This window comes from Rhinolophus sinicus, linkage group LG04 (assembly GCF_036562045.2).
Source record: "Rhinolophus sinicus isolate RSC01 linkage group LG04, ASM3656204v1, whole genome shotgun sequence".
NCBI classification, from domain to species: Eukaryota; Metazoa; Chordata; class Mammalia; order Chiroptera; family Rhinolophidae; genus Rhinolophus; species Rhinolophus sinicus.
In genome coordinates this window covers 57,112,970-57,135,845 of record NC_133754.1, presented here as the reverse complement: position 1 = coordinate 57,135,845, position 22,876 = coordinate 57,112,970, and the positions used below count along the sequence as shown (strand labels likewise).

General features: G+C 37.9%; 1 protein-coding gene across 5 annotated transcripts in view; it reads right to left on the bottom strand.

The window, feature by feature from the left end:
- The window catches only part of INTS10 (integrator complex subunit 10), a 30,269-nt gene extending 7,394 nt beyond the window's left edge, over window positions 1-22,875 (bottom strand). For 4 of the 5 annotated variants that reach the window (XR_012495498.1, XM_019742094.2, XM_019742096.2 and 1 more), the window contains exons 1-14: window positions 22,554-22,875; window positions 21,914-21,981; window positions 20,001-20,104; window positions 19,164-19,303; window positions 17,569-17,650; window positions 16,929-17,069; window positions 16,332-16,503; window positions 15,705-15,874; window positions 14,240-14,373; window positions 9,900-10,053; window positions 8,485-8,567; window positions 7,692-7,844; window positions 4,820-4,928; window positions 547-626 (exon numbers count right to left, since the gene is read on the bottom strand). Coding sequence is in view for 4 of the 5 variants with exons in the window: in XM_019742094.2 (XP_019597653.2) it covers window positions 547-626; window positions 4,820-4,928; window positions 7,692-7,844; window positions 8,485-8,567; window positions 9,900-10,053; window positions 14,240-14,373; window positions 15,705-15,874; window positions 16,332-16,503; window positions 16,929-17,069; window positions 17,569-17,650; window positions 19,164-19,303; window positions 20,001-20,104; window positions 21,914-21,981; window positions 22,554-22,682 (1,719 nt within the window). In the remaining variant the exon portion in view is untranslated. The remainder of the gene's footprint in view (window positions 1-546; window positions 627-4,819; window positions 4,929-7,691; window positions 7,845-8,484; window positions 8,568-9,899; window positions 10,054-14,239; window positions 14,374-15,704; window positions 15,875-16,331; window positions 16,504-16,928; window positions 17,070-17,568; window positions 17,651-19,163; window positions 19,304-20,000; window positions 20,105-21,913; window positions 21,982-22,553) is intronic. The other variant, XM_074329588.1, reaches the window with a different exon arrangement.
- Between the last annotated feature and the right edge of the window lies 1 nt (window position 22,876).

Genomic DNA, 22,876 nt, shown 5'->3' with positions numbered 1-22,876 from the left:
AACTGCTCTAAAGTGGAGACCTGATACTGTTGTTCTCTCGCTCATAAGCCTGCCTACTCTAAGGTCCCATAATACCTGCAGCCAACAGTCTTTAACCTTCCTTCTGGGCCTTTGCTGCTGTTCATCCTGATGCCTAAAATGCTTCCACTCACCATATCTTCATGATAATAAACTTATCACCCCTCTATGAACCCAACTACATTTATATTCCCTTCTTCTGTAGCTAATATATTCTGACTTGTATATTAATTTATAAAATATTTACTGAACACTACTACAAGCCAATTATTTGCATGTTTGTCCCACTTCTCAAGGATGGGATCACTTCGTACTGATCTTTGCTTAGTACAGACAATATTTAATAAATATTTGTTAATTCTTAGCCCACGTAATTCTTCTCTATACCAACCTGCACTTTAAAAGGACTAAACTAACATTCATTCTCAAGGCTCTCAATTCGAGTCATTCCAGATCATCAGAACAACAACGCAAATTAAATGTCTTCCATGACAAATGAACATTCACACTCATCACCTTTAAGCTTACCTTGAAACAAGCTAACATTAAATGCAGGCAGTACGGCATGACAGCCTTGCTGGTGCAAGGCAGGAGCTTCAGATCCGAACCTAACAAAAGTCCACAATATATTTGTCATTACCAAAGAAAATAGCTTTGAAAAGCATGTGTTTAAGATGCTTTCCTTAAAAAAAAAAGACAAGCAACAGTTGCATGATTTCATAGATTTAAGCCTTAACTATATTTACTGAAGGTGAAATTGGTTTTTGAACAGTCTCTAGACTTCATTTATCAATCTTCTTTCCTAAGCTTGCTTAAATACTTTTTATTAGAAAACATTTCAAATATACAGAAAATTATGTAGAGAGAATATTACAAACACCAGTGTGCTCACCAATCAGCTTTAAAAAATGTTAACATTTTTTAAAGCTGATTGGTGAGCACACTGGTGTTTGTAATATTCTCTCTACATAATTTTCTGTATATTTGAAATGTTTTCTAATAAAAAGTATTTAAGCAAGCTTAGGAAAGAAGATTGATAAATGAAGTCTAGAGACTGTTTACCTAGAGGTAAATTTTATTCTGAATATGGTGTTTATCATCCCTATGCACATTGCATACTTTTAATGCAGAAATTTATATTCATACAACACAGGAATATTTTCCATGTATTCAGTCTACCATGTAAATGGTGACATAGCATATGTACCCTTCTGCAAATTACATTTTTGATACTAATACCTGTAGTTCTAGGTCATTGATTTTTTTCTTAATTGAGGCATAATTGACATATGACATTATATTAGTTTCAGGTGTACAACATAATGATTTGATATTTGTATGTATTGCATAATGATCACCACAATAAGTCTAGTTAACATCCATCACCATACATAGTTACAGAATATTTTTCTTATTGTGATGAAAACTTTAAGATCTACTCTCTGAGCAACTTTCAAATATGCAATACAGTATTACTAACTATAGTCACCATGCTGTACATTATATCCCCAGGACTTACTTATTTTATAACTGGAAATTTGTACCTTTTGACTCCCTTCACCCATTTGCCCCCTCTTCCAATTTTCAATGTTATACGGTATTCTGTTGTTTACATATGCCACAATTGATTTATCTATTCTTTTATGGTAGACATTGAGATTTCCAATTTTTCACTATTATAAACAATGCTGAACTAAACATTCATATATATATATTTTTATTAGTTTTAGGTGCACAAAACAAACTAATAGTTAGATGTTTATCATTTATATCCCTCACACTGTGTCAACCTCCCTCCCCCCATATATTTTCTTCTATGCTTGTGGAAAAAACTTTAGGCAATGGTTTTCAAACCAAGACCTTAATCGTCTCCTTTGCGGTGTGTGCTTTGGTAGCTAAATCTTTCTCTACCTAGACGGCACAAAGATTTTCTTCTACAAGTTTAAGTTTTAGTTTTCATATTTAAATCATAAAATTTAAAGAATTTTTGTATAGTATGAAAGAGGGATCTCACTTTCATTGTTGTTGTTTTTACATTTGGGTAATCAATTGTCCCAGTACCACTTAGATAAATTTATTCTTCCCCCACTGAACTGTAATGCCATCCATTTCTTGGTTCTCTCTTCTGTTCCACTGGTCAATCTCTCTGCCAATACCAGATTATCTTAGTTACTATACCTTTAAAATAAGTCCTGATGTCTGCTAGGTCAAGTCTTACCCACCTCATCTATTTCTGTTCCACAGAGAAACTTAATTTTTGAAGGGGTCTGGGCTACATGTATATTTTAAAACCTTTTGTTATAGAAAATTTCAAATATATATAAAGTAAACATAAAAGTATAATGAACTGCCATGTACTTCAAGCAGCTTTAATAATTATCAAAACTGTCATGCTTTCTTCTTCTAGAAAGTTTTCAGTGTCCTAAGAAATCTATCTACTATCAGTTGCAAAGAACTTTTCTTCTAAAAAATGTTATCATTTTAGCCTTTCCATTTAGTCTATACTCCATTTCTAATTCACTTTTGTGAATAATATAAGGGTCGAGACTCGTTTTTTCCCCCCACATAAAAATCCATTTGTTCCAGCACCATTTATTGATAAGGCTTTCCTTTCTCCATTGAAGTACTTTGGCGCCTTCATTGAAAATCATTTAACCATATTTGTGTGGGTCTATTTCTAGATTCTTCATTCTTATGCCAATATTGTCTTAATAACTGTTGCTTTACATTAAGTCTTGCTATCAGGTAGATTAAATCACACAATTTTGTTCACCTTTTTCAAAACTGTTCTGGCTATTGTAGTTTGTATTTCCATATAAATTTTACAGTCAGCCTTGAGAATTAAAAAAAAAAAATCTGCTGGGATTTTGACTGGGATTGTACTGAATGGATAGACACATTTGGGGAGAACTGGTACCTTAACAATATTGAGTCTTCTGGTCTACAAACATGATTTTGCACATTTTTTATTCAATTTATCCCTAAGTATGTTTCTTGATGTTATTCTATTTGGAGATTTCTTATGCTTTCTATGTTGTCAAATATGTAGCTGTGAATAAAGGCAGTATTTTTTAACCTTTATGCCTTTATTTCTTTTTCTTGCCTATTGTATTGGCTAGACGCTCCAGTATGTCGAATTGAAGCAGTGAGAGCAGATATTCTTGTATTGTTGTTGCTCTTGGGGAAAGCATTCAGTATTTCATAGTTAAGTATGATGCTGAGGAAGTTTCCTTCTATTTCTAGTTTGCTAAGATTTTTAAAATCAGGAATGATAAATGTAAACATAATTGAATTCTGCCTGCATCTATTAAGATAATCATATATTTTTTCTCCTTTAATCTGCTAATGTAGTGAATTACAGTGATTGATTTTCGAATGTTAAACAACTTTTGCATTCCTGACATACTTAGGCATATGTATGAGTATTACCCTTCTTATTTTGTTAAGGATTTTGGCATCTAAGTTCATGATGGATACTGGCTTTTAATGTTTTTTTATAATGCTCTTGTTTGGTCTTGCAATCAGTTATGGGAACCTTAAGAACTGGATTGGAAAGCGTTCCCTCTTCCTCTATTAAGACTGTGTGTAGTACTGGTGTTATTTCTTTCTAAATGCTTGATTGAATTCACCAGTGAAGCCATTTGGACCTGGAGTTTTCTTTGTGGGAAGGCTTCTGATAACAAATTTTAATTTCTTTGAGCAATAGCAGAACATTCAGATTTTCTATTTCATTTTGTGTGCATTTTGGTAAGTTGCGTTTTCAAGAAATTTTTCCATTTCATCTAAATTGTTGAATTTATTGGCATGAAGTTACTCAAAACTTATTCTCTTAATGGCCTTTGATTTCAGTAGGATCTGTAGTGACATTCCCTCTTTCATTCCTGATACTGGTAATTAGTGTCTTTCTGAGCAATCTTGTTAGGAGTTTATCAATTTTGTTAATTTTTAACAAACTAATAAAGCCAAAACCAACTTTTGGCTTTATTAATTTCCTTATTTTATTGATTTCTGCTCACATTATTATTTCCTGCCTTCTACTTTCTTTGGGCTTAATTTGCTTGTCTTTTTCTGCTTTTAAAGTGAAAGTTAAGATCACTGACAGCGAGTCTTCTTCCTTTCTTATATAAGCATTACAACTAAATTTATATAGTTTTCAAGCAATGTGTCACCTGAAGCTCAGAACAGCCCAAGAAGGGTATGCTACAACATACTCAACTAATCACCTACAAGTTTTCTTAGAATTGGTAAAGGCAGGAAAAGGAATTCCCAACTGAAGAGAGAACAAACTCAAGAAATGAAGAGAACTTTGGAGGAAAGACAAATTTACAGCTGCTTATGAAATCAGAGCCAAGAAAACGCTTGACAAGGGATTAACTTTTCATACAATTTGTCAAGCCTTGCAGGTCACACAATACTATCTTCTTTTTTTTTCTTTTTTATTAGTTTCAGGTGTACAAAACAATGCAAAAGTTAGACATTTCACCCCCCACAAAGTGGCAAACCCCCTCCCCCAATCTATTGCCCCTCTGACATTGTATATAGCTATTAAAATTTCACTGACTCTATTCCCTGTGCTGTACTCCATATCCCGTGACTATATATATATATATATATATATATATATATATATAAAATTATAGTTGACATTCAATATTATTCAGCTTCAGCTTCAGGTGTACAGTGCAGTGGTCAGGCATCTACCCACTCCACACAATACTATCTTCTCAAGAATTATAAAAATTTCCCAGCCTTCAGTCCTAAAGCTATTTTCATAAAATAAAAATAAAACTTGTCACTGTACCTTTTCTAAATTTGGGCTTTATTTTTGAGGGTTCTTCCTGTGATTTGCCTCCATCTTGAATGGGGAGTACCATGTAGCACATCAAATCAAGGACTTTCTCACATGTCAGCTAAAGAAAATAAGACAAAAGGAACTAATCTGAAGTTTCTGAAACTGAACCCAAATCAACATCACACTGAAATGTTTGCATACAACTGGGCAACGTGTGCACACACAGGGCTGCAGCAATGCCTCGAGATTCTTTCTATGACCATTACCGTCTGCACAACAGTGCCTGTAGAAAAGTAACAGTAAGATTGAATCTAGGTACTAGACCTTTGAGGGAGCATAACTCATTTCTCTGCTGTTAAAAAAAAAAAAAAAAGCAAAACTTAAAAAGTAATTAAACTGCCAAGGTGTTAAACAGCACAGTGGCATCCAAAATCAGTATGTCCCTTTCTTAAAAATATTTACTAACTCATTGAATAGAAAAATTAACGAAACAGGATCTATAGTAGAAAACTAAATAGTAATGATATAGAACATAATTTAAAATGAAATAGAAATACAAAGAGGCTAAACTAGCAGGCAGGCAAGTTATTCTGGTCTAAGGCTTAAAGGGGGAAGGATTTGGAATATGGAAAAGAAAAAAGGGTTTTCGGAGGTGGAGAGAAAGATGTGGGTAAGGGCTGTATATCAGGTTAGGTGATTTACTTGATGGGAAGGAGGGTGTGGTTTAGGAAATACAGATAGAAACGACCGCACAGATGCAGAGCTGCGGGATGAGAGAAGGCCTCCAGTGCTACACAGAGAAGGCTGGTTGGGGTCCACAGGGAGTAAGGCATCACCACTCACCTTCCATCTACCCACTCAGACTTTAATAACAACAATCAGATTCCACTGAGGAAGCACTTTCTGTGTGTCAGGCACAACCTTCTGATTTTCTCCATTTTGCAGATGAGGAAGTAGAATCTTAAATCCATGCTTCTCAACTTTTTTTTATGTCTTGGCACTTATAGAAAATAGTATTTGTAAGACTGCCCAGAGCTGGCAGCAACTGCCCTGGGGGCTCTAGCTGCCCTAAGCCACAACTAACTGCCCTGAGGGCTGAGGGGCTGGTACCTTGGCACATCTAGAATCCCCCCGTGGCCACAAGGTTGTGAAGCTTTAGCTTCAAGAGACTGGCAGCTTGGTACTTAAGAACTTGAACTTGAGTTAGACAGTCTGGTGAGATAACTTGCGCCAGGTCATAGGGCTAATATGTAGTGGGACTAAAACTTGTACTCCAGAGTCCTATGCTGCCATCCTTCAATACCCAACCTCCAGCCAACCTTTTCTATAAATCTTGTCTTGACTAAATGGACGCTGGTGAATGCTTATTATGCACATGTCTGACATACCACTTAATATTTGATTTTTAACTGTCTTAAACTTTTCTCTCCAACTCAAATTATATGTTCTCAAAGGCAGATCCCATATCCTGCATTGCTCTCCACCCCAGACCATGGTTCAACTCTGGGTACTTAGAAAGTCAATCTTTTAATTAAGTGGAATGATGACAGCAATTATTTTAGAAAGCAATGACAATCATTTATAGGAATGGAAAAAAGGTTATAGGCAAAAAACTCAGTTAAAAACCATGGATTAGGGTGGTGGCACTAGAAATAAAAAGCACTATAGCAAAGATATTAGTATCATACTGGAAGAATCCGAAAGATTAGCTAGAGTAAGAGTCAACCATGACTTGACCATTTCCTGTTGAAGGGCCAGAGAACTAAGGAAACTTGCCTCTGGACATGTTGAGTCTGAGCTGAAGACAGGCAGTAGTTAGAAACCAAAAATGTAGGCCCAACTGTGATCAGCTTAGAGCTGTAACTGAAGCCCTCAAAGAGAAGGCGTTTGCCTAGCTTAATCAATCTCCTGGTTTATTTTACAGTTTCTACTACAATGCAGAACGGCTGTGTAGCCGTCTAAGTCTACATGACATATGTGTATCTGTGTGGGTAAACATGTGCTGTCTGAAGATCTTGGAAGGAATTGATCGAAACTTAGCATTAGGCACCCAATGACACAAATGACGGTAAAAAAGCCTTTTCAATTTTAAATGCACATAGTCTATACATACTCTCTAATTTTTTCTTTCTAAAACTCTTGGCAAATTATAAATCACATTTCAAAGTCCAAGTTAAAAAACTTAATTCAGCATTTTTAATCACACAGTAATCAACCTAACATACAGACAGATAAGAATCAGAGTTTGTGTGTTAGGCTGTGGTTTTAAATTTATACAGTATCTACATATATATAAAGAACATATTTACCATTTAAATTGAATTCAAACATTTATTAAGTATCGGAGCTGTGCAAACTACTGTGATGGGTGCTGTGAGAGATTCACAGATAAGGAACACTGTCCCCACCCTGTGGTAGGAAGGGCTCACAATCACAGAGAAAACAGAAGACTTTCTACATCAGCTCCTACGACACCCCTAGGAGGTGTCATCACCATGAAAAAGAGAATATGAGATTCAGGGAAGCTAACAAAATCCTCATTTCCTGCTTAGTAAAGGCCCCTTCTGTCCAAGTACAACAGACAGATTCCACTTTAAAGGGATTCCAGATTAAAAAAAAAAAAAAATCATCCTCCAACAAAAAGGAAAAAATAGGAAATGTGAAAAGCACAAAGTCTAATTTCAGGAAAGCTATATAGTAAAGAGAAAAATAAGTGAAACAAAATCACTGTGCTTTTTCAGAAGATTAGGTAATAAATCTAGGCAGAAAGACCAAATTTCAAGTAAACATGCATGAAATTAAAAAGCCACTCTAGGACAGACAGAAAGCCCAGGGTAGCTGAGTGCATCTGAGGGTCCCGTGCAGGGCGCGCAGTACTCACTCTGTACTCCCCTAGAGCAAAGTGGCAAGTTGCTAGCTGGATGAGGGCCCGCTGATGCTCCAAGGTCCCCTGTCCTGTGATCTGTGGCTGAGGAAGCGATCCCTGGAGAGCTGCTAAATGATGCAGGCTGGCTATTGCCTTTTTATATTGACCCTTAGAAAGACATCACAGCATGGAGAGAAAAAACACTGCCATTAAAAATGAATCTCCAGAGTTAATTAAGCAACTAGCAAACAACTACAAATAAGGTACCTCTGCTTGATCATCTAGGACAAAAAACGAGACTTAGCAAGTATTTCTGGTTTTAATTCTTAAGACTACATAAAGTAACGGAAGCTTTTTGATAAAGCACATTTGAATACACCATTTCTTCACAAATATTTTACTACTAATACCACATCTCCTTTATGAAAGATGGAAGCAGTAACATGTCCATTTCAACAACAAAAACTGGAAGTTCTCCATCCCGTTAGTGAATTATCTGCTCTCTCCATTCCGGGTGTAAGGAGCTCAAGAACAGCACAGCAAGGCAGACAGACTCCACCAGAGTAGAAAGGGGTAGGGTTAAGAAGTATTCATCTTTTATTGTAAAGTAAAAATCTTACTTTTATAAAGCAGTGGGACTGGACATACCAAACGTTAACACAAGATGCAGCCTTGTCATTCAGGAGTTATTTTGAAATGAAATAACTGAAGACGCAACATCTGTCTTCAGAGCATGGACTAATAATCCACAAAAGGGACACACACATCTTGTGTAAGACACAGGTACTTAACACATGCATTCGTCTACCTGGTAGATGATCATATCAGTGAGGAAGATTCTTAACCAAAGCCAAGTATCCGTCTTCCATGCCAAACAAATTCTGGTAAATTCTGAGTGAGAATTCAAAGCAAATTTACCAAAAATATGTAACAGAAGCAGAAAACAAAACTAACAAATGCAGCAAGAGATAATAATTGTCAGAGACAAATTACCAAAAAATGGACAGTAACTTTAGACTGATTTCTTAAACAATGGTCTACAATTTCAATTAGATGTAAAGTTAGAACATAAAATACTTATCAGTAAAACACAAGCAATATTTTTATTAGGCACCAACATTTACTAAGCACATGCCATATGCCAAGAACTGCTCAAAATGCTTTTCACATATTATCTCATTTATTTTTTTAAATTACTCTGCTTTCCCCAGAAAAAGGTATTACTTTATTTTCACTCAATTAAAATAATAGATACATGACCCTACTAAGAGTTTTAGTCATTTTTAAAATGTTAATTTATAAAAGGGAAAATCCCCTCCAAAAGTCACATACAAGTTCACAATTCTGGATGTGACACGGAGAAACTGAATGATGCTGTTTAAGTAGAAAATATGACATGACACATCGGACCAAGGGCTCTGTGTAGGCATATGACAGAAGCAGGCCAGCAGAGGAATGTCTACTAGCTAAATGGAAAGTAATGAGCCTTGATTCCAAAGTGCAGTAAAAATACGCTGGTTAGTGAAGTGCTAGAGATTTCCAATATTGAAATACTTAATAGTTCAAATACAGAGGGTGCCAAAACAATGCATACATATTTTAAGAAAGGAAAAAACTGTATTAACACTGTAATACTCAAAATATACTGATAATAAAAGATGAATCCAAGTCACGTGTATACATGTTTTTGGCACCCCCGGTACTATACAGGTAAAATTCCCTGTAGTTTCTTGTCTATACTGAAAAGAAAACGGCTTTCTGTAGCGTTTGGATTTTGAGTTTTTTAAGCTGTGCAATTAACGCAGATAAAAATATCATTACCTTCTGTATTCTTTGTTACATGTGGCTTAAGGAAGACGTAAAGCCATAGGACAGAACAATTAAAAGCAAACAAAATACACCCCCCCAACACAAAAACAAAAGCACAAAACAGACAACCCCCAAAAAGGTCAATGATACAAATTATGGAAGACCCAAAACTCCCCTCAAACTTCACCCAACCCTGTTTATAATATACCCTTAGAATAGAAGCTAAGAGATAAATCGTTATTTGAACATTAATAACTGATTACATATCTCGCTCAAAAAGAATCCTATGTGTGAACTACTATAATCAATTTAATTAGCCACAAGTAACTTAGCATTTCAAGTAGAATAATATTTTTTTAGCATGATTTTATATAAAAGAATTAAACAGCACTAACATGACAAGCATATTCTTACCCTTGTCAAGGAATTCTAGGGAATAGAGCAACTCCCAGCTCTCCCTGGCCAATTTAAAGCTTTCTAACACTTCAATTGAGTTAGTAAGTTCTGCTTTATTGACGACAATGTGACGATTCCTTCCTTTTGCTGAACAGTCCTCATCATCTGAACTCTGCTTAGAGAATGTGAAGAACATGACTGAAGTATCAATATAATCATATACCATAACATTATGTTTACTGCTGCCAATTCTGGTTACTATATGGATTTTATATCAAAGGATACTATCATGAGTAGAATACATTTTTTTTGGTAATTTAACAAGTTAGTTTTAAAAAGTAATACAAATTTTTCATCTTTTCACTCTAACACATACAAGTTTTACTTTTAAAATTAAGTTTATGTTTCTCCAATTGTAAATTCTAAGCTTATGTTGGCTTCAGAGCGAAGATATAGAGTTAAAACTTCCAATAATTTAACAACATTATCAATGTTATAAAAGCCAAAAATTAAAAATTTATATTCAGAGATACATCTTAATTAAGTAGAGCCTGCTTTGTAGTTTACTTTTTTCCCAATATGTGACATTATTTAATTTGCTTCCAAATAACAGTTTGTCATGTAATGGAATAAAATTGAAGCCTGAGTCCCCTGAGAAATAATTCATAGAAACGACTGCTGTTTATCTTTTGTTCACTTCATACATATAACTAATAGTCACCCGCTCGTTAGCTCTGCTCCCACAATGCAAGGTGTCCAGCCAGGAGTCACATTTGTTGCACTTATCTACTATTAATGCCCTCTGTATTTTACAAAAAAGATTCCTACTTTTCTTGCTCTTCACCTCAATATAAAACCAAAGAAAAGAGAGGACCTCAAAGAAAGGCTACTAGTGTAAATGTCACGAGGTGTGGTCAGACATTTGGCCAAACAAAACAAGACAAAAAAGTAAAGGTTAAAACAACTCCACTTAATATTATTTGGCTAAGAAATTCTTAAATCTTATATTCCACCAAGGTCATTTTTATTAATTCAATGGCCCAAATTAAGTTCTCCTGCAGATTTTTACCCCACTAAGATCATCTATAAATATGTACAAACATTTTAGCTAAAAGCGCCCCTCCTCAAGCTAATCTCCGAAAAACCAGGCACCTCCCTCCCACTACCCACCTTGCTCCCCCCGTACTTTCAGAGCTTAGTCTTCTCCTGCTTTCTTGACGCTTGAGGACCCTCCCCTTCCTCACCGTTTAGCTTCATATTCTTATCCTCCCTCAGGAATGACACATACCCAGGTCGCTTTCACAATCAAAACCTGTCAGATATCCTATTTCATCAGGGTCCTGTTCCTTGCTACGTGTTGGCAATCTAGTAAGATATACTAAAATGAATGGTGTGTTCATTGGAAAACATTCCTGCCTCAAAACGAGATCAGGGGTTTATGGAAGGGACCTCAGGTGTGATGGGATTAGTTTGCAGTTCCAAAGAGGTTGTAGAATTTCAAGAAACTGATTTTGAAATGGAAAAGTACTCTGAAGCTCTGAGAGGGTGCTCAGAAGCAAGAGTCCTGGCCGCAGGGAACACACAGGAGTATGTGCGGGTAGGAACATATTACCTACAGGAGAGGACTGGCCGCCACACCCAGTCCAGCTGCCTGGCATGTCATGTGAGCAGAGGAATCAGGCTGGGTGCCCATCTGACGTGAACAGCCTCCACCCAGTCCAGTTGTGGGCCACCATCAGGGACCAGCGCTACCAGATATTATAATTATTAAAGGGAAGTCAGACATCTGGACTGTTACAAGCAGTCTCCTCGTTTTTAGATGCTAGGTTATTTTAAAAAACCCAATACTATGAGTAAAACAAGACGTTGGCTATGAGTTGAGCTCATGGATCATCAAGTATGTCCTCTGATGTGAACGGACAAATAGACCTGGCTGGACCTGCATCAGGTGGGACAGAATGGCCAGCACAATGAAATCAGTGAAGAGAGTGAACACAAAGATGGATGGAAACCCCAGACAGCTTGGAGGGCCAGGGTATGGGAGCAGAGCGTGGTAGATGACACAAGAGAGGTGAAAAGGGGAAAGGAACATGTGAGCCAGGTTTCAACAGCGCTGCCACAGACTGGAGGCCAAACCTGAGAGAAGAATGGGCACTCACTCCCTCTCCAGACATTATTGCATGTCTACTGTGGCTCAGGCTCTGAACCTGTTGTGCGTCAGGCACTATTCTGAGGCATAGGATTCAGGGGTAGACAAAACAGACCATGTCCTTGGCCCCACACGGCTTGTATTCTGGTGAAGGATCAGACAGTAAACCAACCAAACAACAAAGGAAAAACAGACAGCAACAGGGCTATGCAGGGAATTAAGAGAGTAATCAAGAGAGAAAACTGGATGGCTTTTAATGGGCGTTCGGGGGAGGACTTGGAGAAATATTTGGGCTGAGAACTGAAGGACAACCCAGCCTGGCAGAGAAAAGCACTCTAACCTGTGCACACTGCGAGGGGCAGAGGCTGGAGGCAGGACGGGCTCAGAGTGCTAGAGGAGCACAGAGACCAACACGTCTGCTGCGTGCAAGGGCTTGCTCGGCAAGGGCTTGGAAGCTGAAGTGCAGAGCATAGATTTTATTCCAAGCGTGATGGGAAGCCATCAGAGGTAGTAAAGCATGAATGTCTGATTCATGTTTTAAAAAGATGAGTCAGGCTGTTGGGTAGAGGAGAGACTGTGGAGATCAAGAATGAAAGCATGGAGACAAGGTGCTGATTTGATGACCCAGGAAAGAGACTGGGACGGCTTGAACGGGGAGGAAGTGTAAGACAGAGAAATGGATGGATGGGGCTATGTCACATATACTGAAACATATGGGGACATGGCATTGCTTTTGTATAAAACTAGTAATATGCAACCTGTTATCTAAGAAAGAGGTGTCTGAGGCCTTAATGCGAAGTACCTGGATATACCACACACCCTCAGAAACGAGTTACCCAACCTGGGAATGTCAGGAAAGAAAGAATAGACAGAGAGCATCTGGGAAAGCCTGTTGAGCACAGAGTTCTCAATCTGGGGTTCATGGTCGGATTTCAAAGAACCTGTCAACCTCTGAAATATTTGCAAAATTGTGCACTTATGTATTTTACAGAGAGGAAACATTTTAGTTTGTTAAAAGGGTTAATAACTTTACAAACATTCAGAATAGCTACATCTTCCCTGCTCCAATCCATTCTATATTATATAGTCTATAGAGACATCTATGGACATTTATAGATTAAACTGATCTTACGGTACGTCACTCATCATGGCAGGGTCTAGTACAATGTTACTCAAGGACTGAAAAAGAGGGGTTAAGGGGACTGACACTGGGAGAGGAGAAGCGGAGAAAAAGTGGGTGAGACTCCAGGCTCCCCTTGGGCATTTCAACTAGAGGAGGGGTTAGCAAACTGGGACCTGCAGGCCAAACCCTGTTTTGTAAATAGTTTTATTGGAACATGGCCAGTTTACTATTTGTTTACCATTGTTTATGGCTGTCACAGCAGAGCTGAGTAGTTGCAAGAGATCCTAAGGCCTGCAAGCCTAAAATATTTACTACTGGGCCCTTCATGTCTCCACTTTCACATTACACACTGGCTATCCACTAAAGATTTTACAGAAAGGACTCTCCTCTCTACAAAATGTTTGGAAATCAGGGTCCTGCACGTCAGCTGCCTGGACAAATGAGAAGACTGATGTGGTTCTATCCCCTCTCAACAAAAATCTACTTCTCAATTCCAAATGACAAAACCCTATTCATCCTTCAAGGCTGATCTGACCTCTTTCGTAAAACCTTTCCACCATCTCTCCTGCGTTATAATTACTTCCTACCCTGAATGCCCAGGTACTTTCCATTCTGAGACCAGTACTCGCAGCACCCTGCTCTAGATAGCCAATGTAGTTTGCTTGGTTTTGCCTTTTAAATTTAACTGATTGCCATTCAGTGAAAAGAGGTATAAATAACTTATACTAGGGTTTCTCAACCTCGGCACTTTCGGCCTTTGGGACTGGATACTTCTTTGTTGTGGGGGCGCTATCCTGTGCACCGTAGAATTAGTTTAGCACCTGTCCCTGCCCTCTACTCACCCCGTACTAATAGCAACCCTTCCCCACCCAGCTGACCATCAAAAATGTCCTCAGACACTGCCAAATGTCCCTAAAAGGGCAAAATCACTTCTAGTCAAGAACCACTGGTTTATATAGTAATTATACTCTATAATTAAAAGATCTAAGCTTTATCAATTTAGCTCCAAAGCCATGTTTTACAAAGATTTATTTCTAGCAAACCATAAACATATAATCTGTAAATAATCATATCAGAAAGGATTACCATGGTCTTTTCTCTTCCCTCAGCCAGCTTCCTCTTTTTATGTATGTGTTTATTACGATCAATTTCTATATCACCATACACATTTGATATATCCTCAAGAAGAACCAGTGGAACTTGGCTTGGGGCATTAGGACCTATGGATGGGGGAAAACACCAACACTTACAAATGCAGCAAGGAAAAGAATACTTAATATCAGGTGAAAGTTTACTCAAGTGTTGTGAAAATATAGGTCATTAATAATATGTTCAGTGTGGCCCCAACTAGGTAAACAAACAAGTACGTATGAGGTCTGACAATTAGGTTCGCGAACTGGTTGCAACGAAGTTGCTGACCTTTTTTGGTATCAGAGGGATTATTCATCATGAATTTGTACCAACTGGACAAGAGTTAACCAAATTAACTACTTGGAAGTGCTGAAAAGGCTGCGTGAAAAAGACGACCAGAACTTTTTGCCAACAATTCATGGCCCTTGCATCACGACAATGCACCAGCTTACACGGCACTGTCTGTGAGGGAGTTTTTAGCCAGTAAACAAACAACTGTATTGGAACACCCTCCTTCGTCACCTGATCTGGCCCCCAATGACTCCTTTCTTTACCCGAAGATAAAGGAAATATTGAAAGGAAGACATTTTGATGACATTCAGGACATCAAGGGTAATTGCAAAGGACATCAGACAATTGCTCTGAAGGGTGGACTAGGCACGGGTGTCAGTGCATAGCTTCCCAAGGGGAGTACTTCGACGGTGACCGTAGTGATATTCAGCAATGAGGTATGTAGCACTTTTTCTAAGATGAGTTTGCAAACTTAATTGTCAGACCTCGTATGTATAGCAAACAAAGACTGTGCAGATAGACACCAAATTGTTAACAGTTTCTCCCTCAGTGATGTATTACAAGTGAAAGTTACTTCCTCTTATTTGTTCTTATATATCTACAAATTTACAACACTCAGGAATCATAAAATTACCCAAAAGAGTAAAGCTACAAAGTTACACATACATTATGGTTACAAATTCCAAACAAATCTAAATATAGGACAGACTGTAAGGCAATACACAAAAATAAGGGCTGTGTAATACTGGAAGGATGATGGGAGATTTCCCTCTCCTATTTTTCTCTTTTTCACATTTTCTAGAGTTTTTATGCATATATATTATTTTAAAAATCTTTGTCTATTGCAAAGTCTTTGTGAAATCTACTTCAATCCTTTGCTACATCTGCTGCTTTTCTAAAGTAAAGGCATTCAATATTTGCATTTAGTTTCATAGTACCACTTCATCTTTTGATACAGAAATTTTTAATGAGCATGTACTTACAGAATAACCAACAATAACTTAAAAAGCACTGGCATCACCCCACAACTATTTGGATCTAAGAACAATGTTAAGGTAAACATTTTCATCTTCCTCACCATCCTGGTTGAGACCAGTATTTTGGGACACTCTGAAATGCTTAAACCAACCTTGGAAGAGAGATGGCTGTATGCTATTGACATACTGGAATGCGTTCTTGAAGAAGACCAACATGGTGGAGTAAACCACTTGGTTTTTGTATTTTGCATGAGCTTCATTATCGAAGTTGTTCATGTATCTGCAGAGATCCTTCATTCTATGTAAAATATCACCATAGCTTCTGAAAGATGAAGGAGGATGACACTTACTTAATTACTCTGGGCATGTCAGCAAAGCATCTAGAGAAATGCCCCAATAGAGCTACTACATGTAGCTCTAGGCATGTGAAATTATTCTTTATGTCTGCATATGGATATGAATTCCCCTTCTAAATTAGAGCAGTGATCAGACTAAGATTTCATGATATAAACATGCCAAATAGCTTCTCTTTCCTCTGAACACCAAGGAGTACTTCAAACTCAACACCATCTTAATAGTTCATACTTCCGTTGTAAATCTTTTAATAAAGTGAAAAAATCACCTTCTTTTACATAGATACTGAGTGTTACAGAATTTGCCCAAAGAGAGATGTACCTATACATTAGATGCTTTCTAAAAAGTGTTTATTTTTTTTATGATACTGAGATTATGCTAGCAAAAGATTTGTTAGGCAGTTCTAAAAATGAACAATTTTTTACCGTCTTCCTTTATCCATCTGCCATTCACATCTCATTCCAACAACATTCAAAATCTTAAACAACCTCTCCCAAGGGTCCACAATCTGGGATGATTTTTCAGTCAGCCCTTCTATTATGTACTTCTGAGAGCTACGTTTGCTAGGCGACATTAAATCAGATGTTTCTTGGGCACCTGAGATGTGGGAAAAAAGTAGCCTACAATTAGCATTACTACTATTTATATGGTATTTGACAGAGGAAAAAAAGTCTGACTCCCCATTCAAACGCAAGAGCATAGAAACTCAATATGTTATGTGTTTGTTCAAGGACCCACACCTGGCCATTGTTATAGCAGAAAGTGACTTTTGAGCTGCGGTATGTATATGAAGCTCAGTGTACTACGTTACAGTTCAGCAAGCTGACTGTTTCAATCAAGGGGTAAAATCGGTTCCAGAAAAATCTCATCTCTTAACTACAGTATTTTCTTCTAGAAACCATCTTTTAGAAACACTATCAAACTGGTCTGTATCCAGAGAATAATCAGAATGATGATGGATTTCTGACTTTGCAATTTTACTAAAGTCTGTCTAAACAAAATTCTAGGCGATTCCCACTTACCTTGATGCTGATTCTCTATTTGAGTAGACCTAGTGACATAATTGATATAAAATTCGGCTGCTTTGTTCAAGTACTTATATAATAAATTGGCAGGCAATCGAACATCATGGTTGTTAATTATTAGAGGAAGGACATCACAAACTGTTGAAGAGAAAAATAAGAAAAAACCAATGAGCTACCTGTCTGCCCTAGGGTTCTAACAACAGAAAAAATTATTTTAGAGTTCACTTAATGTAATACCTAAAATATATTGGGAAAAAAACCCTTATGGCACATCTATTCTAAAACTGCACTGCAGAGGGACACCAGCAGATAGTCAGTAGGGGGACACAAGCAGATTGTACACTGTGGATAAAGGTCTAGTTCTTACATTGGGTGATAATTCAGATGTTTGCTTATTATTACACTTCATACTTTAATACATAGTCACACATATTCTTTGGAAGGGATCAAATAATACATAATATAAATTTAGAAATCGTTTGAAATGCCTACTGGACTGAAAAAATAAACAAGGATCTAAATTTCATAATGTGAGAAGTCCTATGTTTTCCACAAATGACCTGATCCCTGAAATGGTGCTTACTCCCACATCTTCTACTTACCATATGGGATTAAAACAAAATACAATTTTTCTTACCAAATAATTTTCTAAAGCAGTTAACAGGAGATTCTTGTTCTTCAATAGTTTCTGCCTCTAACAGTGCCTCCCCAAGGCCAACCTGATTCAAAATACAATGAATCATTTAAATGTGTTACAGTTTAAGACATCAGAATTATTTGAAGAAACAGGGTATTTTTTAATTCACCACATAGTTTGTATACTCAAATTTCCCTGAGACACAAATATTCTTATTTTAAAGACTAGGAAACAAAAGAAGGCATCAGCAACACAGCCCAGAAGGGAACACCAGATTCACCTGACCACAGATCACTTTATCTCAGTTATTTTCCTCAGAACTAGTAAAATTAAGACGCTAACAAAAACTTAAAGGAAGCACTGGAATTAGAGTTAGAATGGTAATAGAGATATAGAGATTTTCTAAGAAATGTGGAAACTAACCTTTTCTCCAAATCGAGATATATTATGTAGATAAAACTTATCACTTTCAAGAGTTGTCCAGAGTAGCTAGTCATACATCCTGGGCTAGGCTGGACAACTGTTTGAGTTTTAAGGCCACTTTTCCCTTACTGATGCCCTAGCATAGTAGAAAGTTAGCTTATCAAAATCTACTAAAGTGTCTGAGTAGCTTCCTTTTGACCATTTGGGATGCACAAGGTTGGCGGTCAACCAACGTGAAAGATTATGTAACACAGAAAGTTAAAAGTCAGAACAATGATTAAGGAGTATACTGGGTTGAGTAGTGTTCCCCCAAGAAATCATGTCCATCCAGAACCTCAGAACGTGACCTTATACAGATTTTATCTTATAAAAAAGTAAGCGCTTTATAAATGCAATTAGTTAAGATGAGGTCATATGGGATTAGGGTGAGACCTGTATCTAATGACAGGTGTCCTTATAAGAAGGTCATGTAAAGACACTGGGACACAGACACACAGGGAAGGCCATGTGACAATGGAGGCAGATATAGCTGCAAGTTAAGGAAAGACAAAGATTGTCAGTGACCAGCAGAAGCTAGGAAGAGGTAGGAAAGACAAATGATTTGAATCCTGATTCTCCCACTTACTGGCTATGGGAAGTTACTAACATATTTAAGACTCAGTTTCCTCATCTGTGTACTCAAGGGGTCTGTGGAGAATAGGAGAGTCCTAACACTTTCCAATGCCTGCCAGTAGCACTCAATAATTATTACAGCTATAAGGGGAGGAACGGAGGAAAAACAGTGTTCCAAGGGAAAAAGCATCTGAGAAACATATCTGTCAAGACCATAAACGAACTATGGCTCTCATTTAAATTCAAACACATTGTTGAATACAGAGGAATAAGATTATTTTTCAAAAACTTTACTGTACTTTAAAGATTGTACTGTCAAAACTTGGTGACTGCTTCCTTACATTGATAAGACAACTTCTACTAGAAATTTATAAAGTTTGATAACAGTGTCATCCTTTTAGCTTTACTGACAAAGATTCCTTGAGTGAAGTTCAATCTTATCCGGTGTTCCTCACAATTTCTGCTTTATAATAATATATATGATAGCTCCTAACCATACTGATGAATTTGTTGATCAACTTTATTTTCTCTTAAGAAAAAGGAAAAGATTCACATCTTACCCCATGTTGCACCACTGTTTCAGGGAAGCGTCTCAAAAGTAGAAGCAACATTTCTGATCGTTCCAATGTGTTGAAGCATTGTTCCGTAACCTTTAGTAACATTTCACACTGGACCCGACCAGGAAGAGTTTCAAATAAACCTGTACACAACACATTTAATTTTAAAATAAGTTTCTTTCAGAAAGACCATACTGAAGCAAAGGTGGAAGTTAGGCATTTTCATATATAGAACATAAATTGGGTTTCACCTATAACCTGGAAGGCTTTTGGGACAGATAGTATTGGGCACAAGACATTTGCTGAATGACCATAAAACATATGGAGGCCTTATTGGATCCAGAAGACAAGAATGATATATGAGAAGGGTCACAACAGTGCCTGTTGCTGGCTAAGATAAAGAAAATAAACTTGTTTAAGTTGAAACAATCTAAATGGGCTACTTTCTTTTTTATCAGAATTTGAAATTTTTGACTGGTTACAGCAACCAACACAGAGTAAAGGTTTAAAGAAAGTTCATAAATTATTAAAAGTTTCTCTTCTGTTTTGTGGAGATTTGCCTAATTTACAGATATTTTCTGATTATTGTAAAACCTGTTAAAAATATATCTGTTCTCTGTGTTAACTGATAAATCCACATCCTTTAGGAAGCTTACAGGGTTCTAAGCAAATGCTCAAGGGACCAAGTGACATTTGTACAGCCTTCAGTTGCCAAGAATAAGACATACATATGGGTACCAATACTACAGATGTGACTTTTTTTGTGTGAAATTACTCTATTTAATTTGGTATTCCAAGTTATTTATATACCATTAAGTTATTAAGGCACTCCATTCTTACTTCTTAAAAATTGGGTTTGTTTATCCTGTGACTCATTCCTCAATGCTGATGTAATAATGCTGATTTCTCTCCACACCACTGGCTGATCTGGGAAATTCACAAACCTAGTTTTAAAATGAATGCATAAAATTAAAATGTCAGATTTTATATATATTCAAAAAATAAAAAACATTAGCATTTGGATAGAAACACATTTTTCTTTATTCCAAATGAATACATAGATGTACCAAAACAAACCAAAATAAAGATGTAAAAATAAAAACTAATTAAGGAAAATGAGGGTACTCACAAGTCTTTAGAGGTTTTTATAAGTGAAAAGACAAGTGACCATAATATGTAAAGCACCCCTAAATATCAACAAGAAAAAAAAACTACCCAAAGAAAAAGTTAGCGAAGTCAAATCACAGAAAAAATACAAATAGCTAAAGAGAACATTTGAAAAGATACCCAGTGTTATTATTAATACAATGAACACATTTTTTTTTTAAAATAGCAAGATACTATTTTCTCCTATCACACTGGCAAAAATTAAAATCTGATAAGACTGATAATATCCATGGCTGGCAAGGGTGGGAAAATGGGCACTCATACATTGTTAGTGGAAATATAAATTGGAATAGTATTTTTGGACAGTAATTTGATAGTTTATCAAAATTTAAAATGTACATTCCTTTTGACTATGAAAATCTATGTCTAAGATTCTATTCTACAGAAAAACACCAATGTGTTTTTGACCAATGTGTTACTGACACTCTGAATATAATTTCAAACAATTGGAAACTCTAAAAAAGAGTAAAAAGAGTGGTTATGAAATACTATGCAGACATGAAAAAGAACGAAAAAGATCTCTACCTATTAACATGGAAAGGGTCCATTACAGTGGCTGAAGAAAGCAAACTAGAGAATAATATGAGCAGTATGATCTTGCTTTGTAATCCCTCTCTCCCCCAAAAATCTATTTATATATATTGTGTACATATATATATATATATATATATATATATATATATACATACATACATACAGCTGGTCCTCAAATAACGCCATTTCATTATTATATAACGTTGATAAGAAAAAAAAAATGAACTCCTGGCTGGGGCCAGTGTATGCATGGAATTTGCACATTCTCCTCCTGTCTGTGTAGGTTTTTTCCCGGTACTCTGGTTCCCACGCACATCCCGAAGATATGCTCAAAAGGTGAACTGGCACGTCTCAATTGTCCCAGTCTGAGTGTGCGTGGGTGTTGAGTGTGCCCTGCATTGGAAGGGTATCAGGTCCTGCCTTGAGCTGCTGGGATAGGCTCTGGCCACTGAACTGGAAGCAGCAAGTTGGAAAACAATTATCTTACTTTTAATTAATCTTTCTTAAATGTATGTATAGCTCACATTTACTTCAATGTTTAATATTAGAAGTATTTTGGGTCTTTATTTAGAAGTTTGGTGATATTTTTGTGAATGGAAATACATCTAGGAATTTCACTTTTGTTTATATCAATTAGCCTATGGTAAAATTGGTTTCCTTATACATTGTTTCACTTAAAGTCACAGTTTCCAAGAACCTATCCACGTGACTTGAGGACTTCACTGTATACACAAAACTTAACTCTGGTTGAGTTTAAGAGGGACTTTCACTTTTTATTCTCTATTCTTCATTCCTGTTTGAACTTTTGCGAAGAACATGTATTATTTCCAAAATAAAATAAGTTCTTGGATAGAAAAGTTTTAACACAAAACATAAGAAGACTTCTCTGCAGAAGACATGTCAGCAAGTAACGGAAGGACTAGACTCCTGACTACGTAAGCTTTAGGCACCGGGGATGTAGATGAACCTGAACCTCTTCTCCCAACGCCCACTTCCACAAAACCTCACGAGCTCCAGTGCAGTGAAAGTCGAAGTCCAGAGTCCCCACTCACATGTCGTACAGCAGTCTCCCGGCGGTGGCAGTCCGCTCTGCATTCCGCTCGATGGTGTACATCTCATACTGCAACACAGATTAGACCAGTGGGTCACAACCTCCGCTGGGGCTGCTCGAAGCTCGCGGCCCACGTCGCTAGTTGGCCTTCCCCGAGCACTCGGCTCTCCCACGCCCCCCACGGGGGATGGAGGACCAGAAGGTAAAGCATCACCTGGTGGCACAGGGCCACAAGGCTTAGGAGTGTGACCCTCGGGCTCACTTATAACCGCTCGGTTCCTGGGGTTAGTGGAGTAGCGCCTCAAAAGTACCAGGCGCTGAACAAATGGCTGCCATCATGATGAATGAAAGAGCAAGTGGCCTTTCCTAGCGGCGCTGATGTGCTGTCGTGGCCACACAGCTGCATAACACACCCCACGCCCCCTACCAGACCCGACCTCCAGCTCCAGGTGCTGGCCTTGCGGGGAGGCTTGTGAAAGGTGTAGGAGAAGGGGGTGTGAGTGGGGGGGGGGGTGTAGAGAGAACCGGGAAAGGAGAGGGAGAGGGGGGCGGGCCGGCAGGAGGCGATCGACCCCGGCAGCCAGGCGCAGCGAGAGGATCACACCTCCACGCAGGCGGCCGCGCGCACGGCCTGACCTCACCTGGATGTTAAAGTCGGCGGGGTAGAGGCTGCGGGCCGTGATCAGCCAAGCCTTGGCTGCCCACAGGTCCTGCTGCACCAGCTCCCGGGCTCGCTGCACTAGGAACTCACAGTCACCCTGGGCCGACATGGCCCACGAGGTGTTGGGCCGCCGGCCTGAAGTGGCCGAATCTTCCGGCTCCGGAGACGCTGCCAACCGGCGCCACTGCCAGGGAGGCTAATGCGCATGTCCGGGGTCGCGAGGACGCCATCGGAGTGGATCCGGAAGGGTTTTCCGGGTTTTGTGAGAAGCCTCCTCCCGTCGGCTCTCAGTTACCTTCAGGT